This window comes from Natator depressus, chromosome 6 (assembly GCF_965152275.1).
Source record: "Natator depressus isolate rNatDep1 chromosome 6, rNatDep2.hap1, whole genome shotgun sequence".
In the NCBI taxonomy this organism is placed as follows: Eukaryota; Metazoa; Chordata; order Testudines; family Cheloniidae; genus Natator; species Natator depressus.
The window spans coordinates 44,408,040-44,425,332 of NC_134239.1; the positions used below are offsets into that span (position 1 = coordinate 44,408,040).

The window sequence follows — 17,293 nt, forward strand, 5'->3', positions numbered from 1 at the left end:
AAAGTGCCCAGATGCCTACCTCTCATTGATCTAATGAGAATTAGGTGCCTAGGTGCTTTTGAAAATCCCATTAGGCACCTATGTCCATTTTTAGGTGTCTAAATACCTTTGAAAATCTGTCCCTGACTGAGCACTTCTGAATAATTTACCAATCGACTAGTTGTAGAGTAAGGTACTGCTAAATACGAGTATGGATGGCAGAATTGTACATGTTTACAAAATTTGTAATGTTTACAAAACAACTTTTGTTGCAACTCCATAAAGTTGCAAGTTCCATATGCTGATTTTTTAATGGTTGTGAGCGCAGAAAAATCTGCTGTAGCATTCCTTGCATTGAGCAGTTGTGTGCTGAATAATTTTACATTTTTCAGTAAAAGGCAAGTTCTCACTAGGTAGGCACTTCATATTCCAGCAGTTTTGCTGAAAAGATATGTTTGACAACCTTGTGATTAAAATTAGACTCATATAGAACCATAAAAGAAAATGTGTGCTTCAATTTTGTGTTCAAATATTTATTAAAAAAACAAATGAACAATTCTTATTTTCATCCAAACAGTGATCCTGCCTGCAGTACCAGTATTGCAGTAGCTAATATTCCACCCAATTCGTTAAACAGTGATGGTAATAAAGATTTAACCGTAATACAAAAACCTGCTATGCACTTTTGCTATTGTCTAGGAGCACAAATAATTTTTAATAACAGATTAGCTAGCAAAAGTACAGAGGTAACAACAAATAAAAGTTTTGTCTGTTCCAAGACAATGATTTTTATCGGGTTTAGAAAAATAAGACTCTAAAAGTCGAGGGTCTAATACTACAAACACTACTGGCAGTAGTGCTTATTTCTGCTTTCTATTTCTTATTTAAAGTTACTCATGTCCATCAGTTTTTGCAGGATCTGAATCGCAAATGCCTTTTCAGCTGGCTCTTGGAGTTTGATAACTTAGAGTCACATATAAGCAAGCTTTAAAGAGTACAAGGTTTGCCAGAATGGTTTTCTTCTATCAAAACAGAAATGAAAATCACAGCTTTAAATTATTTAGCAGAACAATATTTTACATAAGCAGAATATATGTGCTGTTAACAAACCAAGAAAGCTAAGGATTTACTGGCAGGCCAGAGGTCCTATATTTGAATGAGTAAAAAAAAATCAAAACAAGAAAACAAAAGCAATTCAAGAAATCCATAGTCCAGTACATATGCATTTGAATATGGATCCAAAAAAGTACCTTGTTTTGTCCATGTTTATGGTAGTTGAATCAAGAATCTAGTTGGAAAAGATGGCATATTAACTAATGGTAGAAAATCTAAAATGACAAAGTTACTTTATTGTAATCAGAGATGCACAATATAATACAGAGGTTTTTTTTTTTAAATATTGGGACACTTAATTTAAACATACCTGTAAACTTCAGCTTCATATACACGTGCTATTTGTTTACAATTTACAACCCATACCTTTAAAAAAAATAAACCAGAAATCAAATCTAATAAATACAGTCCCAGAAAGCAAGTTGTGTGTTAGTGGGAGATACATAATAAAATCTACAGAACTTCAGAACACACTCCACCTGTTATTAAACTGCAATTAGGACCTACTTTGAAAAAAACAAGGCTTGATCCTCTGCTGTTTGGTACCTTGTGCAGCCATTTTACACTTATGCAAAGTCCCTGTAAAATGCTAGCAAAGGACAGGTTACAGCACCTTTACTTCTATTGAGGAGCACCTTACTCTATAAGTAAGCTTATTATTTTGAAATCAACAGAGCTTCTTGTGGAACAAGGTACCATCAGTAAAGGTGGCAGACTCTGGCCCTGTGGCAGCATTTTATACTTACTTTGCGTAGGTGTTAAGTGAGGACAGACGTGGAAGGCAAGTAGAGTAGCAGGCCCATGACATTTACCCTTTAATAACACTGTCATAGCAATGTGCTAAATCGCCCCATTAACTGATGATATTTGCTTTTAATTTTTTTCTCTATTAATATAAAAAAGATTTTATTGGGGGGAAAAATCCCTCACTTTGTGCTGATCTGAATGTTGGGCACTATCCAGGGCCAGACTGCCCCCTTCTTGTTGGTGCTGAGCAGTTACCTCCAGGACTTCACTGGGACAAGTCCTGCCAGCAAATGCTCACCAATGTGCCTGATTCTCCACTGCCTTGTAGCTGGGTCCTATACTCTGTGGCACGGAGAGGCCCAGGGTTGAATGCAAAGAGCATGGCGAAAAGCAGAGTCCCCCTCGCCATGATGGGCACCGAGGTGACGCTAGGCTTGTAGGTTTGGCTTGGTTTTGTCAATGTCACTTCCGCTCCAAGGAGAAGCCCGCAGGTGGGACTCCCAGCGTTGTGCCCACTGCTCCTAGTAGCCCCCACGAGAAGCTGTTTCCCAACCCAAAGCCCAGGTCTCTGCTGCCCCCGGGGCATCACCCTTTGAGATACTCGTTCCTGAGCCTGGCCAGCCTGGCGTCGTGGCTCCTGATGGTTAAGGAGAGCAGCTCGTACTTATCCCGGAGCCCCGCGGAGATGTCCAGGGTCTCCTTGAGCAGGGCCCGGGTGTGGACGAGCATGGCCAGGAAGTCATCATTGAGGCGGCTCTCCTCCTTGCTCTCGTGCTCCTGGCCCTGCCGGAACTTGCTCTCCAGCTCGGCCAGGGACTTGTCGGAGTTGGAGTAGGCGTCGCTGATCTGGTGGGACTCCCTGCGCAGGTACTTGCCGTAGCTCTCCTCCCCGTCCAGGTCGTACGAGATGCTCCTGCTGATGCCCTCCAGCACCCGGCCCGCGTCCTCCACCTGCCGGCCCAGGATGGTGAACTCGTCCCGCAGGGTGAGGCTGGGCCAGCCGCCCGCCGGCCCCTGCTCCCCGCCCGGGCTGCAGCGCCGGTGCTCGCTCACCCTGAAGAGCAGCTGGCACTTCTCCGGGTCGTCGTTCTCCTCGTAGTCGCCGTCCGGCACGAAGTAGTGGTGCAGGGTCCCGTTGGACATCTCCGGGTGCAGGGGACCGTCGAAATAGCCTCGGCATAGGCTGCCCAGGCAGCTGACCCACAGCAAGCGCAGCCCCAGCATCCCGGGGGCGGGAGTGAGCCACAGGGGCTCGGAAGGGGCGCAGAGGGATCGGCGGGAGCAAACAGGCGCACACGACCCTGCCCGGCTACCCCCCTGATCAGGGCAGCTTAGGGAGCCGCGGCAGCTAAGGCAGTCCGCTTCCTCCAGCCACTCCTCACAGACTCAGCATGCTTCATTAAAGGCACTGACTTGGCTCCCAGTTGCATCCAGGGCTCCCAAGCCAGAGGAGATCCTCTGGAAGATCCCCTACTGCCCGGACTTACGTCGGGGATCCCAGCCCCCGCCCCTCTTCCAGGTCTCAACCAAAACTTGGTGATTTTCTTCTCCCCCCCTCTTCCCCCTCTTTTCTCTTGCCGATGAAATGTAGCAAAGCCGAGGGGGTGCAGAGGAAGGCTGAGATCAGATAGCTCGGTCTGGGGCTCCGGAGACCTTTGCTACTATTCTTTCACATCTGGACTGGCAATGTGGAGCTTTGCTTTTGGCTAATGCTATCCCTAGGATCTCTCTGCTCTCAAATTACACCACGGTTCCGTCACTTAAAAAGCCAAGAAGCGAGTTTGGAAAGAGTCCTTACAATAGGACTCCCTTATTAAAGCTACAGTACCATGCCTACGTGTGGGTCCATAAAGATCTGCCACTACCGATTTGTGCTGAAAAAGTAAATAAGGGGTTCAAAGGGAAAAGTGTCACCAGTCATTTAACAAGTCAGTGTTTTGGCAGCAGTGAATATATTAGTTTGAAAAGATTAGACAGAAATACCAAAAAAGATTTCCTACTTAACTAGCATCTTCTCCCTTACAATCTCTGTAATTAACATTTCTTGAACACAGTCATTTGCAGAAACAGCAGTGTTTTTTGTGCTTCCTTTTAAGTAAGAAGTTAACAGACTTGATTATTGAAGGTAGAAAATAGGCTATGCCCTCCCCACCCTTTAAAAATTGAGCAATCATAGTATTTTTTAAAGTGTTTCACTATAGTTCCATATAGGCTTCAAGGTGTGGAAAAATAAATACAAGGATGAGAGGTCTGGAAAGATAAAAAGAAGATATTTATTCTTTCGAAGCACACAGTCACTGATAACAGGAAAGAGAAAATAAAGGATATAGAATAAAGCTTTAATATAGCTTTAATATAAAATAAAGCTTTAATATGATAAAACTTTCTAGGTTAAAGCTGAAAATGAAATTTCATCTTATCAGGCAACATAAGAATATAAGGATGGCTATACTGGGTCAGACCAAAGGTCCATCTAGCCCAGTATCCTGTCTTCCGACAGTGGTCAATGCCAGGTGCTTCGGAGGGAATGAACAGAACAGGTAACTATCAAGTGATCCATTCCTTGTCTCCGATTCCCAGCATCTGGCAAACAGAGGTGAGGGACACCATCCCTTCCCATCCTGGCTAGTAGCCACTGAGGGACCTATCTTCCATGAATGTATCTAGTTCTTTTTTGAACCCCATTCTAGTTTTGGCCTTCACTACATCCTCTGGCAAAGAGTTCCATAAGTTGACTGTGCGTTGTGTAAAGAAATACTTCATTTTGTTTGTTTTAAACCTGCTGCCTATTAATTTCATTTGGTGACTCCTAGTTCTTGTGTTATGAGAAGGAGTAAATAACACTTCCTTATTTACTCTCTCCACCCTAGTCATGATTTTATAGACCTCTATCAGATCCCCCCTTAGTCATCTCTTTTCCAAGCTGAAAAGTCCCAGTCTTATTAATCTCTCCTCATATGGAAGCTGTTCCATACCCCTTATCATTTTTGTTGCCCTTTTCTGAATCTTTTCCAATTCCAATATAACTTTTTTGAGATGGGGCAGCCACATCTGCACACAGTGTTCAAGATAATCTGTTTTTGTATGAAAAGCTGGGTGTATTTTTGGGAAAAGTTATGAAAAATACAGTTATATTTGTCTTCTGGGGCAAAAATACACATTTTGATTTTTTTTTATCAATCACTATTCTGGCTGGTTTCAGCAGTTGGGTTACTGGGGATGGTGGCTAGTGTGTAACCAGCTTTTAATTGTCAGTAGAATCTCAAGCTAAGAATAAGGTAAGAAGAAATTCAGCATATATACGCTTTGGAATTGCCCCAACTCTCTTTGCACCATTTTTATTGCACTTCTAGGCAGGCAAAACTTCCATTGGAATTCATGAGAGCTTTGCCTAAAGAAGGCTTTCATTAACGTTAAGGTGGTCCCTTTGACATAAATGTTTCAGCTATAGACCAGTGTTGAACCTTTCCGCATATTATAAGGTTCTAAGGCACTTAGGACCTGATCTAGCTCCCATTGACTGAACTGGGAGTTGTATTGGGCCCTCTGCATTTCTCATCACTATTTTGGTCATTTAGGCCCAGATCCACAAATGTACTTAGTCACCTAAGTCTCGAGCTTAGGGACCTATATCCCAGTTTAGTCTCCACTTTGATCCACAAAACTCCCACCGAAACCTGTAGGTGCCCAAACTCACTCTGTCTAATTTTTTGCCATAAAAGTTCCCTGGGCACCTGTGTGTCTGCCTGTAGGCATGTGCGCTGGTGCCTCCCTCTGGGCTCCTGGATACATCTCTCATGCCTAAGCCTTAGAGTGACTCACAAACTTGGGGAAGACAGGCATTCAGCCACTTAACTCGCATGCAGGGCCTGATCTGGTAGGTGTGCTCAGAGGCTGCCTACCAGATTGGGTCTCTCTCAGTATCCAGGAGCTGGTGGTGTTCATCCTACAACTTTTAGCTTAGGGGCTAGCACACTCACTACAGAGTCATTCTCACCCATTCTCCCATTTCCTCTCTGGCCCATTAACTATTTCAATATTTAACCACAGTGGAGCAGTCATTATGATGCTTAGCATTGCAATGCCTAAGGCTCTTCAGGGATCTCACCCTTATTACTTAAATCCCATTGACTTTAATGGGATTTAAGCACATGCTTTTAAGTGCTTTGCTGGGCCCAAGGCAAACCAACAAACAAAACCAGCCAACCAATATAACTCGGATAATATTTGCAACCCCTCATGCACCTTGAGTAGTACTTACTCACACCAGCCATCCCAGTACACTCAATTAGGACAACTTGCATATGTACTTCAAAGTGAGTAAGGGGTTCAGAATCAGGCCCTTAATTTTAATCAATGTATTTCGCATTGCTAAAAGCCCTATACGAAACAACCAACCAACCAAAATACCTACACATTTGGAAACATTTTAATGCTTAAATTTGTGATTAAGTTTAGAAAACTGTCATATAACACAGAGTGGGCTGGTCTGAACTTTTGTGACTTGGGTTTTTGTAAAAGTTTTAAAGCTTATTCATCTGCTTGGCATCCTTCCTTTGGTTGGTGCTTGCTCGCAGGGGCTGCCTCAAACAGCCTCCTTCCTGGGATACTCTTGTTTCACTTCAAATTCTCGTTGGTTCCCAATTCTTTCTGCCACACATAGCACTTTATCTGCATAGGTCTCCTTCCAAACAAGTGTCATGGCCAGTCTATGAGTTTGGCTGATATTTGGGTTAAGGTGGGCTCTGCTTTCTATCTATCTTTCCAGAAACACAGTGCTGTAAATCACTTCACTATAGCTTGGACAGCATGCAGGTGCTTTTGCTATTACAGAGGCAGGCAAAAGACTCACTTTTAGTACTGTTGTTGCTCCACTCTCTGCATATATTAAGACCTTGAAAATATCCTGGAATTTTAGCAGCATTTTTGCATTCTTTGTTTGTAGAAGAGTAAGTGCTTCCTTTTCAGTTCAGTTGCCAGTGTTGCATTTGCTGGTTTCTCAGTCCCTGACTATTTTCAATCTTATATGTATTGTCCAAGCTCTTAATTAAATACTACTAAATCAAAATACAACTCTGCTCCCTATGGTATACTTTTGGAATGCCTGCTTCTGTAGGAAGATGATGAGACAGGCTCTGTTACTTCGATGACTCAATAGCTGAAGCCTGAATAAAAGCCAAAGCTTGCTGTAATAAGACAGGCAGCTACGTTATTAGAGGCAACATCTACATGGTTCTGAACTGGGACACAACAGCAGCCTAGTTTTTGATCGAGAATGCAATTAAAGTAGTTCTCAAACTATAAAATATCTATGCCCATCCTGTCGGGAAGAATACTACTTTGCAGGGATGGTCATTGTCTCTTCCAGAATTCCATGGTAAAGAAGGCAAATGCCTTAAAGATGAACTGAAGAGCTTTTCTAAAATACATACATTTTAAAATGACATAAAAATTCCAAGCCACCACCACTATACATGTTTAAACTGAAAACATTAACAATGACAAATAAGATTTTAAAACAAGATAGTTGAAAATAATATCCTGCCGCTGCTTTACTTATCTACCAAGACCTGAGTTCCAGTTTCAGTGTTTTCCTGTCACAATTCAGAGTAGCAGCAACACCAAAGCATGGACAGAACACAGTCATGAAATTCTGTGACACAAACCGAAATCCTAAAGGCAAAGGCCCAGATGCTCTCCTCTGCTGTGGGGCTCAGAGGGCAATGAAGTGAAATAATAATACCTCAAAAGCACTAGATGGGGGAGCAGTGTCTTTGCATATGTTTCCTTCCCTCCAGGGACCTCACAAAAGTCATCGTGTGTGAGCTCTGTGCAATTTCTGGGTCCATCCACGGAGCAGCTCTTCTCTGTGGTATGCTCCCATGAAGATTGTGGGTGAAATCCTGGCTACATTGAAGTTAATGGGAACACTCATTGACTTCACTGGGCCCACGATTTACCACCATGTGCCTATCCAAACTGTCTTCAGTTCCTTCTGTATGATAGAATTACAAGCAAGTAAAAAAACAAACAAACTGATATTGTCCTTTTACTGTCCAGTCATATTGGGTTTACAACTTTGTAAATTAGAGCAGAATCTGATCTCCTGGGCAAATTCTGCCCTGACTCCCCATGCAATACCATTGAAATCAATGCCCAGTTTTGCACTAATACAACTGCCACTGAAGCTGATGGGAGTTATATTTGTCTGAGGGTGGAACTGGGCTCCTGTTACTTTTATTTAAAGCAGAGTTTCATTTCAGTACTTGGCTCCAATGAGAAAGAAGAATGTTGCTATTTGCAGTGGCTGAGTTCTCCCTGGGTCATGGCAACCTGACAGGGACGCCCTTGCAGCATCAGAAGGTCTTGGGTGTAAACAACCAGTCTTTTGAGAACAGATGCATGCTGTAAGGTCCTAAAGGCCCTACAGGCTTTAGGGACTTAAAACCTTTAGTGAACTTAGGAATTTTAAATAAGAGAAATATGGGAAAAGCTTGACAGTTTTTTTCTGACTACTGGCTGTTATTCTGCCATGAACTGTTATACAGCTATATATAAAGACAACTTGTTTTAAAGGAACCAGCGAGTAGGTGTGTATGTTTTCTTATTGTAGGGTTCCATGCTGAATGCACCAAATAGCAGCAGGTTAGAGAGGCATTTGCAACATAAGTTTTTATCCACCATTAGTCTTGGTTTCTAACAATTGCTGGTCTGAGTTTCTGCATTTATCTTCTCTCTTTAATATTAAGTCCTGCTGGTACTAACAGCAAGGAATCTGGAAGAAAGTGCTACTATTTTACCTTCTCTTCTATGGAGCTAAAACTTGTTATCTGCCATAAAGAGCACTGGGTTAAATTAAATAAGAGCATGGTCACTGTTTTACAAAATGTTACATGCATCAGCCCTATTGACAAGATACTAACCTGAGTGAGGAGTTTCTAAAGATCATTTTATACAAGCACAATATTCTGTCAAAGTCAATATAAATTGGAGCAATTCACAAGCTACACCTAAATCATTCTGAAGCTCCTTACCTAAATATTTAATGGTCACATTAACAGTACAGGTCTAGCATTATTTTGACAAGCTATTTATAACCTATCCCAGCACTCTGCCACTGTTACATGATAGTATACGACACGGTAATACTTCTTTTCCCAGTGTGAACAGAGGTGTATCCCTACTCAAAATGCCCAGAACTGCTTTCTGCAGGCAGAGGGTGCCAAAGCAAATAAGAACTAAAGGATCCTGTTACTGACGGTTACACATGACTGGCTGGTGTCTCATAAATGGCTATAGGATTACAGCAGGGCATTTCTGTGTGTGTGGCAAATAGTAAGTGCATATTTGGGGGCACCAACATTCTTTGCGGATTCAAATTGAATTTAGTGAAATTGTTTTGGCAAAAAAACCAAACCCACCAACCTGATTTTTTTCCCTGGGATTGGCAAAACACGTCATTTCAACACCTTCTGAAAGGAAACATTTTAACGTTTCCTTTTGAGACAGCGTTTCATTCTGAAATTGAGCTCATTAAAAAAGGGCGAAAACCCTGAACAGCAGTCTGAAATGAAACAAACAAAGCAAAACAAGAAAAAAGTGTTTTGGGTTGAACAAAACATTTTGTTTGACTGGAAATGACTTTGGTTGTTTATTGTTTCTGTGAGAAAAAGCCAAAAAATAAAATAAAAAAGTTTCGGTTCAAATTGAACTGATTTCACCCTCTCCCTCCTTTGGCCCCCAAAGTGAAAAATCCATTATTTGCTTTGCTCCACATAGGAGATTGTTATCAGCTACCTTACAAAATAGGGTGGAGAGAGTATTGCCAGATCTAATGAACTCCCAGGCAGTTAGGTTCTGTTTTTAGTTTGAGACTGCAAATGCTTTGAGGCAAAGACTGTGTCCTCCTATTTGTCTGCATAGCCCTTAGCACATATTGCATACCAAAGTAATACACAGAAATAATATTATGGGCTGCAATGTACACTTCAGTTACTAGAGCTAGAGACAGTTTCATTCTGAACTTTAATTATGTAACGGTCGGCGAGATCAATTTAGAAGTACTTGCACAAGCACAGTCGTATACCTAGGCACCACCGGTCGTGATACGCCATTGGCAGCTTTGCACAGAATGTAAACACTCAGGTGAGATTTTAAAAGCACCTAGGTGAGTTAGGCACCCAACGTCCATTGATGTTCAGTGGGATTTAGGTGTCCATCTCACTTAGGCACTTTTGAAAATCCCATCCTTAATCTTGATGAGATAGACAAGACAAGATGAGATAGACATTTGCTTTTTTCTTGCACCTTTTTATTAGAATGTTGAAACGTTTTGGAAACATCCTTTGCAGAAGTCATTCTGCTGTGCAAAGATGTCTTTTGTAGGGGGTCATTTTATTACCTGAAGTTGACTTCTGAATACCAAACATTTCTGATAGGCAAATTCTCTACTATGTGCCAATTTGACTCTGGTGTAACTCCACTGAGTCTAGTGGAATTTGGCCTCAGGATTTTATGAAGCCACTAGGCTGCAAATTCTGCCCTGAGATTCATACCATGGATTGGAAACATCTGACAAGTTAAAGATAACCTGAAAGTGTTATGTAGAAATTAATCTAATTACAGGGTTACATACTTGACTGTCCCAAATAGTGAAGGGTAGAGAAGTACTTAGCACACTATACATAATATTTCATAGTTCTAGGTCTGGCCATCAGGGCTGGCCTTACCATGAGGTGACCGGTAGTTACTGCAGCCTCCATATCTCCATCTCAAATGGATGTAACTATGCATGTTCCTAAAGAAAAGTGTAGATCAGAGAAGATTGTGGTGGAGGCGCAAGAAACAGCTGCTGCCGAGTTTTGTTCCTTAAGTCTAGATGATCCAGGACTGTGGACCCACTTGAGCAGTAGCCTGAAGGACTTCCTTGTACTGCATGGGCCACAGCAAGTGAAAAACTTCATGTTCCCCAAAGACAATGAAAATAGAAGTTTCCATCCAACACATTACTGGCGTGAAATCCCCAGTGGTGACAAAGTAGAAAGGCCATGACTTATGTACTCAAAAGCCCAGAATGCTGCATACTGTTTTTGTTGCAAACTCTTCCAGTCTAATGTTCCAGCCACATTGGGTTCTACAGGAACAAAGGACTGGAAAAATCTGGCTAGAAATCTGGCATGCCATGAGAAGGCAGCAAATCACCAGAGAGCATTCCATAGGTGGAAAGAACTTGAGATGAGACTAAGGTTAAAGGCCACCATAGATTACCCGCATCAAGAGAAGATTGCACCAGAGTCTCTTTACTGGCAAAATGCTCTGAAAAGGCTCATTGCCATTGTGAGAATGCTTGCTACCCAAAACCTAGCACTGCGTGGCACTTCAGATCAGCTGTATTAGTCTCTAAGGTGCCACAATTACTCCTGTTCTTTTTGCAGATGCAGACTAACATGGCTGCTACTCTGAAACCTTCCTTAAAATTGTGGTGCTGATGGCTCAGTTTGATGCTATACTCCAGGAGCATCTAAGAAGAGTCACCACCCAAGAAATGTACACACACCACTACCGTGGAAAAACAATTCAAAATGAGATCAACAAGTTACTGGCAACAAAAGTCAAACAGAAGATTGTGGCAGATCTGAAATCAGCAAGATATTACTCTGTTACTCTGGACTGCATACCTGACATCAGCCATATGGAACAAATGACTTTAATGGTGCGTTTTGTAACAACAACAGAGCCTAGTGAAAATGTCCCTGCACTGGTGACTGTCAGAGAGCATTTTCTAGAATTTATTGACATTGATGATACTACAGGAGCTGGTGTGACAAATGTGCTTCTTAAAAAGCTGGAAGATACGGGAATTGCGATAGCTGACATGAGAGGTCAGGGCTACGATAATGGTGCCAACATGAGAGGAAAGAACAGAGGAGTGCAGACACGGATCCGAGAGTTAAACCCTCAAGCTGTTTTTGTCTGATGCAGTTCTCATTCATTGAACTTGGTGGTCAGTGATGCAGCATCAGTTTCTAGTGAGGCTGCTGAATTTTTTAATGTAATTCAAAGCATCTATGTATTTTTTTCTGCACCAACTCATCGATGGCAAATTTTGAAACAACATCTGGGAACATCCTCTCTAACACTGAAACCACTGAGTGCCACATGATGGGAAAGTCGAGCAGAGGTGATAAAGCCTATCAAACACCAAATTGGGAAGATAGATGATGCCATAGTTGCCTTTATGGAGGATAATGCTATGACAGGAACTGTTCGTGGGAGAACAGTGGCAGAGGGAAATGGAATAATCAGAAACATACATAACTTCAAATTTCTGTGTGGCTTAGTGCTGTGGCATGACATACTGTTTGAAATAAATGTTGTAAGCAAGAGACACCAAGGTGTTGACCCTGATAATATCTGGAGCAATGGAACAACTGGACAAAGTCTTACTGGTCAGATGAGGGATTTCAAAACCTTCTGAAGAATTCACAGAAGTTGGCAGAGGAACTTCACACTGAAGCTATTTTCCCACCCATTCAGGAATACAAGAGTCACCGAAGAAGACGACATTTTGATTATGTGGCATGGGATAATCCCATAAGAGACCCCAAACAACAATTCAAAGTTGACTTCTGTCATAAATATAAAGGGAAGGGTAAACCCCTTTGAAATCCCTCCTGGCCAGGGGAAAGCTCATCTCACCTGTAAAGGGTTAAGAAGCTAAAGGTAACCTCGCTGGCACCTGACCAAAATGACCAATGAGGAGACAAGATACATTCAAAAGCTGGGAGGAGGGAAAGAAACAAAGGGTCTCTGTCTGTCTTTATGCTGCCTTTGCCGGGGATAGACCAGGAATGGAGTCTTAGAACTTTTAGTAAGTAATCTAGCTAGGTACGTGTTAGATTATGATTTCTTTAAATGGCTGAGAAAAGAATTGTGCTGAACAGAATAACTATTTCTGTCTGTGTATCTTTTTTGTAACTTAAGGTTTTGCCTAGAGGGGTTCTCTATGTTTTGAATCTAATTACCCTGTAAGGTATCTACCATCCTGATTTTACAGAGGGGATTTCTTTACTTCTATTTACTTCTATTTCTATTAAAAGTCTTCTTGTAAGAAAACTGAATGCTTTTTCATTGTTCTCAGATCCAAGGGTTTGGGTCTGTGGTCACCTATGCAAATTGGTGAGGCTTTTTATCCAACATTTCCCAGGAAAGGGGGGGTACAAGTGTTGGGAGGATTGTTCATTGTTCTTAAGATCCAAGGGTCTGGGTCTGTACTCACCTATGCAAATTGGTGAGGCTTTTTACCAAATCTTGTCCAGGAAGTGGGGTGCAAGGTTTTGGGAAGTATTTTGGGGGGAAAGACGTTTCCAAACAGCTCTTCCCCAGTAACCAGTATTTGTTTGGTGGTGGTAGCGGCCAATCCAAGGACAAAGGGTGGAATATTTTGTACCTTGGGGAAGTTTTGACCTAAGCTGGTAAAGATAAGCTTAGGAGGTTTTTCATGAAGGTCCCCACATCTGTACCCTAGCGTTCAGAGTGGGGAAGGAACCTTGACAACTTCTTTAACCAGGTGCTAGATTGTGCAATACAGTCAGTTGAAGAACATTTCATGCAGCTCAAGGAACACAGCAATATATTTGGGATGTTGTATGATTTCCAAAACTCCTCACTATACTTGAAGAAGACCTACACTAGCAATGCAGGGCACTAGAGACAGTGTTGACACATGATGACATGTATGATATTAATGCAAGTGATTTAGATGATGAACTGAAAGCCCTTTCAAGATACATTTCAGCAGGATCAACTCAAAAGGCTGTTCTGGAATATATGTGCACAAATAAAATGACCACCCTCTTTCCAAATGCTTTTGTTGCTCTGCGCATACTTCTAACACTTCCTATAACAGTTGCCAGTGGAGAATGCAGCTTCTCCAAGCTGAAGTTAATAAAAACACATCTACGCTCCACAATGACACAGGAGAGGCTGGTCGGACTTGGAACCATATCAAAGGAGAATGAGCTGGCCCAGACTGTGGACCTTCAGGAAGCAGTTCAAATCTTTGCAACAAAGAAGGCACGGAAAGCACTACTTTGATTATTCAAACAGATAAAAATGCCAATGTTTACTGTGCAGACAAGAAAAGTTACGTTTGCTGTTCAGGCATTTGAAAGTTAAGTGTTACTTAAAATTTTTGAACAAGGCATTTTAAGTTGTTAGTTCTCCTTTATTGGGGTAGGTAGCAGAGCAATAGCATGAGAGGAGTAGAACAGAAAGAAGGCAGAATTGAGACCTTTCAAAGTTTTGGCCCAAGTGAGGGGCCATGGGGGCGTCATTTGAGCTCCCCGCCTGAGGTGCCAAAATGTTGTGGGCCGGCCCTGCTGGCCCTGTCCATATTCACTGATTCCTACTCCAATGTGACACTGCAGCAGAGACTTTGCCAACATAGCCTATGACAACCCAATGGAGTAGCCCGTAAATCGACAATTTTTTATATGTACCATAGTTTTGAATAGATTTCATATTATTTTATATCCATATTTAATTTATGTAGGATAAGTGTTTTCCAGTCAAAACCAGTACGCCAATGATTACCCACAGTTTGTCGGTAAACTGCCTATAGAATGTTCCTTCTTAAGGGATAATGGTATATAATGGGACACACGATTCTTGCAATTAGTCCTATTTACCTCCCCAAGGGAACAAGTGGAAGTTATAATACTGATCTTCGCTTTTTTTTCTCCCTAGCAAACTGTGCACCAAGTGCTGCAGAAATACATTTCACTGGATGTATGTAGTATCAAGAGGGTTTTTTTTGGCCGGGGTCGGGAGAAAACAACACATTTTAAAATTTGACATGTTCTGCCCGAGAAGAGGCTGGAAAGAAATTTGAACAGAACACTGTGAAAGATCGAACACAGTGGTGGGCAAACTACGGCCCGCGGGCCACATACGGCCCATGGGACCATCCTGCCCAGCCCCTGAGCTCCCGGCTGGGGAGGCTAGCCCCTGGCCCCTCCCCTGCTGTTCCTCCTTCCCCGCAGCCTCAGCACGCTGTGCTGTCAGCACGCTGGCGTGCCGCTCCTGCCTGGCAGCCTGGGTGGTGGGGCTGCGAGCTCCTGCTGCTCTGAGCGGCATGGTAAGGGGGCTGGGAGGTTGGATAAGGGGCAGGGGGTACCCGGGGCAGTCAGGGAACAGGGGGCGGTTGGATGGGGTGGAGGTTCTGGGGGGACACTCAGGGGACAGGGAGCAGGGGGCGGTTGGATAGGCGTGGGAGTCCTGGGGCGGGGGGGGGGGAACGCTGTCAGGGGGCAGGGGTGTGGATAGGGGTCAGGGCAGTCAGGGGACAGGGAGCAGGGGGAGATTGAATGGGGCAGAGGTTCTGGGAGGGGGTCAGGAGACAGGGAACGGAGGGGTTGGATAGGTGTGGGAGTCCTGGGGGGCCTGTCGGGGGTGTGGGTGTGGGTAGGGGGTGGGGAGGCAGGGGACAGGGAGTGGGGGGGTGTTGAATGGGGGTGGGATCTCGAGAGGGGGCGGTCAGGGGACAAGGAGCAGGGAGGGTTGGATGGGGCAAGCTTGTGAGGGGGGCAGTCAGGGGGTGGGAAGTGGGAGGGGGTGGCTAGGGGGTGGGGGCCAGGCTGTTTGGGGAGGCACAGCTTTCCCTACCCAGCCCTCCATACAGTTTTGCAATGCCGATGTGGCCCTCGAGCCAAAAAGCTTGCCCATCCCTGATCTAACAAGTCTGATGGCCAAATTGTATTCTTATTTACACTGAGGGAAATCAGAGTAATACCACTGACTTCAGTGGGTTAACTCTGGATTTACACAGGCATAAACAAGAGCCAAATTTGGCCTAGCATATTTAAGAAACTGATGCTAAGAGAATTTAAAAAGAAAGCACATTTAACATCTCTGCCTTTTTGTGTTTCATGGAGGAGGTACTGAAGAATAAATAAAAGAATTCTTTGGTTCACTTTTACTCCTTATAAATTGCCAAGTCCTGGATTTGATGTAACTGAAATGTCTTGACACCACCACATACATTCCAATTCTCTGAAGCATGCACCCACATGAGTGGGGTTTTTTGGGGTCAATTTGTCCCTCTGCAGCCCTGATAGCTTTCATTCAATATAATCCTCAGTTTTGTTGCCGCCTTTCCTGTTGAGTAAGCTACCTGCTCCCCTATGTGGATGTGGTAGGTGGAAGGCTCCCTGAGCTAAAAATATTAGGAAAAAATTAGTTTATAACACAATTTTAATTGATTAGCCAGTCACCCTACAGTTTTTTTTCATTAATCACTTAAGTGTCCCTGGTTTTGAACCTAGACTGAGTACCTAAGTGTTTACTCTAATCAGGTACATTGAATTTTCTTTGTCATGTTTGCTATAGACTGACAGTGTCCACAGTATTTTCCTTTTCATATGTACTTCCCCAGGTCAGCCTAGGGTGTGTTCCTATCATCTGAGTGGATTTATAGACTCCATAATGCCACAATGCAGTAGCAAATAAAATCAATTGCATTATAATGGTGAGAAGATAGTGACAAATATCCTAGGACCTTATTGACTTTGCAATTTGAACCTCCTGTCTTTCAGACCACTACCCAATACAGCAAATAAAGAAAATTAAAAAACTTTCAGAGTAAAATTCCCTTAAACTCCCAGTTCTGTCTTTAAAAGTTAGAAACAGTCCATTTTGTAGCCAAATATATTCATTCTGGGATTTTATTTCTAGGTGTTTTTAGAGTGCTTTATGTTTAAAACTAGATACATTTTGTAATTGAATAGTATAAAACCAAACATATGGTTTCAACTGAAATATACCAATATTTCCTTGTAAATAAATCTCTCACTTTAACAAACATTCTCATAAAATTCTGCACTATAAGTGGTTTAGAAGCAGGTGAAGAAACAGTATTTCCAGCCAGTTCTATATTTATTTTCATACACACGTTTGACCATTCCACAGTTTAATGACTGCACATACAGTGCTTTCATTCAACAGTCCTAACACTGAGTTTATTCTGCAGCCCCAGAGGTTTGTGTAGAATATTGATTGGGAATTCATGCCCTCTGCTACCTATAACAGCATGACTTAGGTACTGGTATTTAACATGACTTGCTTAAGTCATTGTGGACTTTTCCAAATTGGGTGCAGTGGGCAGATTGGTAAAACTGCATTCGAACCCTTTGCACCCACAAAAACTTGCAACTGTACACAGCCTGCAGGCTAAACTCACAGTTACTGGTTATTATTTGTGTAGCACCAACCGTGTGCTAGGTGCTTTAAAGGTACAGATGAAGACAGGGTCCCTGCTCCAATCTATACACACAAACTAGAAAGGAAATTGAAAGAAAGGTGATTGGATGTTATGAAAAGAAATGGGAATGAACAAGGTTTATAGGAAAATTTAGGATTAGGTTATTTTGGGATCACATTATGGCTGCTCCAGCCT

The 17,293-nt window shown here is 42.7% G+C and overlaps 1 protein-coding gene across 1 annotated transcript; it reads right to left on the reverse strand.

Moving 5' to 3' along the window:
* Positions 1-567: 567 nt before the first annotated feature.
* FIBIN (fin bud initiation factor homolog) lies at positions 568-3,222 on the reverse strand. Its single transcript, XM_074956972.1, has one exon. The coding sequence runs from the start codon at positions 3,061-3,063 to the stop codon at positions 2,425-2,427; it is 639 nt and encodes a 212-aa protein (XP_074813073.1). The 5' UTR covers positions 3,064-3,222; the 3' UTR covers positions 568-2,424.
* Between the last annotated feature and the right edge of the window lie 14,071 nt (positions 3,223-17,293).